This window comes from Mirounga leonina, unplaced genomic scaffold, assembly GCF_011800145.1.
Source record: "Mirounga leonina isolate KUSES-001 unplaced genomic scaffold, KU_Mleo_1.0 Mir_311, whole genome shotgun sequence".
NCBI lineage: Eukaryota > Metazoa > Chordata > Mammalia > Carnivora > Phocidae > Mirounga > Mirounga leonina.
The window spans coordinates 183,151-189,844 of NW_023270674.1; the positions used below are offsets into that span (position 1 = coordinate 183,151).

The 6,694-nt window shown below is 43.5% G+C and overlaps 1 protein-coding gene across 1 annotated transcript; it reads right to left on the minus strand.

The window, feature by feature from the left end:
• Positions 1 to 3,157: 3,157 nt before the first annotated feature.
• On the minus strand, positions 3,158 to 3,466 carry LELP1 (late cornified envelope like proline rich 1). Its single transcript, XM_035029776.1, has one exon. It carries the CDS (start codon positions 3,464 to 3,466, stop codon positions 3,158 to 3,160), a length of 309 nt encoding a protein of 102 aa, XP_034885667.1.
• Positions 3,467 to 6,694: the final 3,228 nt, after the last annotated feature.

Genomic DNA, 6,694 nt, shown 5'->3' on the forward strand with positions numbered 1-6,694 from the left:
TAAGAGATGTGTATCTTCGGTTTCATTTACATGAGAAAAAAGAGAACTAAATTGGCAAATGGATGTTTTCATGTTCTCAGAGATCACCTCCACCCAGTCTGTGTCCAGAGTCCTCAGAGCCACCCAGGAGAGCACCAGTCCCTGACCCACATTGCCATAGAGCCACTGGAGGCCTGGGACTGAGACCCTACCCTTCAGAGGAAGGCACCCAAGGTGTGCACTCAGGTTTAGGAAGATGTTCTTCCTTCTTTTCCTTTTATTTATTTATTTATTTATTTATTTATTTATTTATTTATTTGGTTAGTTAGTTAGTTCGTTCATTAAGCAAATGAAAGGACTTTGGTGGGTTTCTGAAGTATTCATGATTATATAATTTTTTTTCTATTACATGAGAAAAACTTATTTATCTTATCTAAAGACTAGTGAGAATAAAAATACTCCACAGGTTACCCATAACTCCATTGTCCTAAAATATCTAGAATGTTGACAAATTTCCTTCTATCATCATCATCATTATTCAAAGAAGTTTTTGGTTAAACATAATTGCTTTTATGCTATACATCCAAGTGGGGCCTTGCTTTTTTCCCCTTTAATACATTTTAGTAATTGCACAATGCTTCATCAAGTAATAGATCCAAGTGTATTTATCAAAATTTCTGTTAGATATTTAAATTATTTCTAAGTCACACTGTGATAATCAGCTTTACATAGCTTTTCTTTTTTCCATTTTGGAATTATTTTTCTTTGCACAGATTCTGAGACGTGGGACAACTGGGTCCAAGGATTGAATCATTTTATGCTTCTGATACATTTTCCATATTCCTCAAATTCTTTCCTAAAAGGATTTTTGTCTGTTTATGCTCTCATCAAGAGTGGCACACTCTAGCACTGGGATTCTCAGATTTATTATTTAAAAGTGATCATTAAATAGTTGGAAGAGGCTGTCACATTATAGTGCTATTTCCTCTCTCTCTTTCCTTCTCCATCTTTTCTCCCTCCCTCGTGATTTCTACTGAGGCTCAAGAGTTGTCCATCTTTTATCAACAGTTGACCACAGGGCCCTAATGCCCTAAACTAGGCTTCCAGAAGTTCTCAGCACCCAGGAAGCACCTCTCTGCAGGGCCTCTGAGATGCTAAGGCCTCTTCATATCAGAGAAGTTAGTAGTCTTCACATCTGAAAAATGAGGGGTTGCATGCCTAAAAGCCTTGTTTAGCTCTCATGTCCTAAAAGTCTGCTTCTGCAACCACCTATTATATGACCTGGTCTGGTGGGAGTCCCATGTGTCTTGGGCATATTTTGGACTACCTGTTCTTACTGCACCTTTGTGGTCCTATACCAGCTTCTAGACTAAGAAGGATGGAAAGCTGTTTGTGTGCCATGATTCCATAAGGAGCCACCCCAGATTTGGCTTCTCTCATTTCCTCTTACTGTGACAGCAGAGAACCCTAAGCCTAGTTCCACTTGAATGTTGTGGGTTGTAATGACAAACTAGTTTGGTCTGTGTGGCAAAGCTCTCTTATCCACTTGGCCACAGGGTTAAGTTCATGTACTCCTGGGCATTCAGGTTTCTTTCCCAGAAGTAATCAGAGCATCTCAAGTTCAACTCATCAACAAGCTGGTTCTGCACCTGGCCAAGGACCTCACCACATGGAGGTGGTCCTAGGAGGGGAGGAGACCCACCCTGAAGATGTGTAGAGACTGGTGGAAGATGAGGGAGATTGAAATGGTGACCACGCTCCCAGGCCCTGACACCCCATTTCCTACACTTCTAATTCTATGCCCCCTTCCCATTCTAATACCCTTCCCAGCAAAATGAACTGATACAGTCCCTTTTGTGAGTTAAGCAAAGTTGATGTGGACTTTCCCTAGCCACTTGTAAATAATCCCCACTTAACATAGCAGCTGTGAGTACTTTTCCCGTTCATTCCTAATTGAGATGCTTTCAGATTTATCCTATCTTTTGTGTGAAGTTTTCCTTTTGAAATTTTGTAGATTAACAGGAGGTTGCCCTAATAGAGATCCCATGCACCCTTCACTGGAATTCTCTCCGTGGTGACATGCTACATAATTATGGTTCAGTATCCAAACCAGCCAGCTGACATTAGTGTAATGCACAACTTCAATTTTTTTATTATTTATTTTTTTTAAGATTTATTTATTTCTTAGAGTGAGCACGAGTGGGGGAGGGGCAGAGGGAGAGGGTGCGAATGTCAAGCAGACTCCCCATTGAGTGCAGAGCCCGATGATGTTGGGCTCAATCTCATGATGCTGAGATCATGAAGCTGAAACCAAGAGTCAGAGGCTCAACTGACTGAGCCACCCAGGTACTGCTGTTTTTTATTTTTTAAAAGAGTGCCTAGCTGTGCTTATAGGTATAGGTTAGAACCTAAATATTGCACCTGATGAGGAAGAAAGGCACAGGACAATTATGTTCAGGTGTGACATGTGAAACCTGGGCAGGTGCTCTTTGAGTGCTGGCTATGTTCCAGTAAATCAGGCACTGGACACATGTTACCTCCTAAGCCTCATGACAACCCTATAAGCCCACTGCTAGCATCAGGATTCCTTTTAGAGAGAGCAGGAAACCAAAGCTTAGAGCAGAACTAGAGTTTAAGCCCACACAGCCTGTTTTCAGAGTGTTCTGCCTGAGCATTATGCAGTGTGATTAACAGCGGAGGATAGAGTTTTTCCTAAGCCTTTCTGGACTGGACCTTTCCTCAACATCCCACTCTTCTTTCCCCCTTTTTCCCTCTTCCTCTGTCATGGCCACTTGGGCTCCTGAGGTGAACCGCTGTTAACAGCCATATATATGGCTCTCTCAGTCTGCATTCCCTGGACGCACCCCTAAGGAGATGCCACACCCTGTATGTAGCAGGTGGGGTCAGAGGGGAGTCTGTCTTCAAAAATTGTTGATTGTAGCATGCCACGGTTCTGGCCTCACTCTCTAGGATTGCTTCTTGGTGGTTTAATGCTGGAAAACAACAACAACAACAACAACAACAAAAACCCCAAACTGCCAAAACAAAAACAGGAGAAGAGAGCCTTGCACAGCAGAGGAACACGTTTACTTGTCAGTTCATGGCTTCAGCTTTCAGCACAAGATGGTGAACATGGTAGAGTTGTTGGACGTAGTGGGTTAAGTGGTACCCATGTGCCTCACTCTGGGGGTGGGCAGGGAGGTGGGCATTTAGGAGGACAGGGCTTGGAACAGGGCTTGGGGGGACAGGGAGCTGGGCATGGAGGAGGGCACGGTGGGGGGCACGGTGGGGGACACAGTGATGGAAACAGTGGACACTTTGGTGGTGCTGGGCACTTTTCCCGGGGGCACTTTTCAGAGCACCGTTGCAGCAACTTCTTTAAACAGCTGGGCTGGCATTTGGCTTCACACTTTTGTTCACACCTGGGATCACAGTTCTTGGGCTCATTCTTGGGTTCACTAGATTTATTTTTATCATCGCTCGACATTCTTTGATTTTCTGGGCCCTATAAAGAAACATGCAACAGGTCATATGTGGGAGACCACACTGCAAGGTGGGAGAGGACCAGCAAGACTTCCTATTCACACCTCCTGCCCATCTTTGCTTTTATGAAAAACTTTCCTGGGATGGTTTGGGCTCTAGACCAAATTCTCATTTAAGGGCTGTCCTCTTGTCCTTGGAGTGGATTGGTGACAATGTTTCTTGGTCTCTTCACACTTACCCTGCTTTTTGTTCACTTACACTTGTCTTAATTCCATATCCCCCAGCAGGAGTTTTCAACCGAGGGTCCGGGAATTGCCCGCCCCCCCCATGATAAAACCATACTTAATCATATGTTACCAATATAATTGGTATCTTTTGCAACTCCATGTCTTTTAATTAATTCATTTAAGTACATTGTTCTGAAGTCATGAATTTGGTCAGACTGCTAAAGGCATCCATACCACAACAAGGGTTTTAACAATTCCTGCAGGGTTACCTCCCTAACCCTCTGGAGATGGAATGAGAGGGTATATTAGTAGGTTTAGGGACTCAGGACACTTCTTTCATTCCTGTGTCCTCCCTACACCCTCAGAGCCTTGAGAATTGCTTTCTTCACTTGAAAACTGGGGATGGGAAGCTAATTGAATCTCTACCATGGCTGGACTCCCATAGGTCACTCTGTGACTCCTCCCCATGATTAGGGTAAGGGAAGAACTCAGGAGAGGAGGAGATGAACTGGGAAATTCTAATTCCTCTGAAAATATGAATTTGAGATCCACAAAATATGATTTTAAGGAAGAATTTTTTTCCTCCTCTGTTAAGTTTTGCCCTGAGTTAGGTCTTCTGTGGATGATTTGACTTCTAGATATGAGCAGGGCTTCTCAGTCCCTGACAATGCTTGCAAGTTGTATCTAACTGGCACTCCTTTAATTTCCCTTAACAATATAAAAGTAAAAGTTTATCTAATTTAGTTTTAAAAGCAATATGGCTCCCTGGAGAAATAAATCATTAAGTTAAACTCCAAAATTGTTACAAATCTCTTTCAAATGAGGCATAGCCCAGTTCTTGTTACTGAAAATGAAAGGAAGCTTTCATTCAAAAATAGCCATGATCTCAACCCTGTTCAATGCCTGGGGTACTTTAAGTCACTCTTAGGAAAGGAGAAGAAAAAGACAGGGCATTTGCAGTTGTCCAAATGCAACTCACCCCTTTGTGTTGGTAGTGAACTTGACAAGTAGTCGAGTGAGATGGATGGTATTGCTGTGTGTGAGAAGGTGGATTTTCCCTCTGGTTCCTCTGCCTAGCTCTGAGGAAGCCAAGGGTGGGGGGTGGGGAAGGGGAGCCCCACTTGTGACCTCATCACTGCATCATCAAGTGTCAATTGTTGTGTGACTCCAGAGCTCCCAGCTCAACTCAAGCCCTTGAGAATAAACTGTGCTTAATCACCCCCCTTTGCTGTCCTGTTCCCTCTCAGGGTCACTCAAAATTCATGCTGGTGAAATCAGACCATGATGAAGGTTACTGAACTCTAAGGATAGGGAGGTTCATTGTTGCTAGGAGCAGAAAAGCTCTGTTTACATGTGGTCTCTCTTTCCCCCCAAATTTTAACTCCTTTGAACTTGCACCTTCTCCACCTTTCTAGGAGAGCTTCCCAGATTGCTCACAGCCATTTTGATTCTCTTCTCCCTATTTTTCTAATATCAGATTCTGAAACCTCTTTTTACCACTCCACACAACCTAGCCAAAGTCCAGGGATTATTTTAGCTCCTTCTCTGTGTTTCTGCCTATAACTCACTAATTGTTGTACTTTGCAATTGTTTATTCAACCAGGGAGTGGCACCCCTTGATATCCAAGGTAAACCCTGCTTACCATAAAGAACTTGAGTCTGATGCCCCTGACCAGTTCTGACATACTGGGTTAACCCCAGATCCTGTTTTAGAGTAGAAAGGTTTGCCTCTGAGAAAGTTCCTTCCTTGCCTTTTCAAAGGCCTGGCCAGTGGGTCTCTGTGGTTGGAGCAGGGATGTGTCTGGGGTGGTAGGAGGAGGTTGGTGTGGGAAAGACAAATGGGGTGGAATACATAGTGCCTTAAACTCAGGAAGTTCATCTTGGCAGTCACTTACTACCAGCCACAAGTGACTTTTGGTTAAAATGGTGAAATGATCACATCTAAAGTGTTGACAGAAATTTCTGACAGCAAAGGGTGGGATGGACTGGGAGATGGGGCAAAAGCTGCACTAGCCCATTTCAAAGAGATTATAAACATCTCCAAGTCTGAAGGAAGGCAGTGGTGGTGGTAGTGAAAGGGTGCTGATAAGAGAAGTGTCACCAGAGAAGCATGTTTATGGGATTCAATTAATGGGAAACTTAGACGAAAATCATGAAAGATGACTTCCAGGTATTATTTTTAATGGGTGCTGAGGAAACAGAACAGATTTATGTTAGAAGAGATGAGTTTAAGTCTGAGCATGTTGAATGTGGTCGCAGTGGAACATCTTGAACGGTTATTGGAAATGTGGCTCCAACTCTGTGCCACTGAGCAGACTGAGACCTTGAATTTGATTCAGTACAACAGGTGTTTCCTGAGTGGATAAGGATGAGAGAGGGTTGGAGGAGAGAAGAGAAAAGGTACTGAGGAGGATGGGGAACCGCAGTATAGGAGAAAGAATGTCATACACAATTGAAACCCACCCAAATGAACCCAAATAAAAGGGGAGAGTGGGCCAGAATTTTACTCCCTGCCATCAGGATAACTGGTATTTAGACCCATTGTATTGGTACAGCCTACCCCTCAATACTCATTTTCTTTGCTCTATACTTTTCATTGTTATGAACTCTAGTTCTTCAAAGCTGTTGAGAAGCAGTTTCTGTACTCATTTCAAGAGACTCAGCTCCACCTACTGTTCAGCTCTGGACCAAAGCTAGCCATCTGGCCATGGAGAAGGCAGTTATTTGTGATGGTGATGTCAAAAGATGTGGTGATTTGAGGGTACCTGGGTGCTGCAGTCAGTTAAGCATCTGACTCTTGGCTTCGACTCAGGTTGTGATCTCGGCATCAGGAGATCAAGCCCTGCACTGAGCTCTGTGCTCAGCTGTATTCTGCTTACGACTCTCTGCCCCTCCCTGCCACGTGTGTGCTCTCTCTCTCTCTCTCAAATAAATTAATCTTAAAAAAAAAAGGAAAAATAGATGTGGTGATTTCTACTGGCCTTTGTCTGCTGTTCTCTTCCTCT

Coding starts and splice junctions, on each gene's coding strand:
- LELP1 (XM_035029776.1), bottom strand. CDS start 3,466: ATGTCGAGCGATGATAAAAATAAATCTAGTGAACCCAAGAATGAGCCC.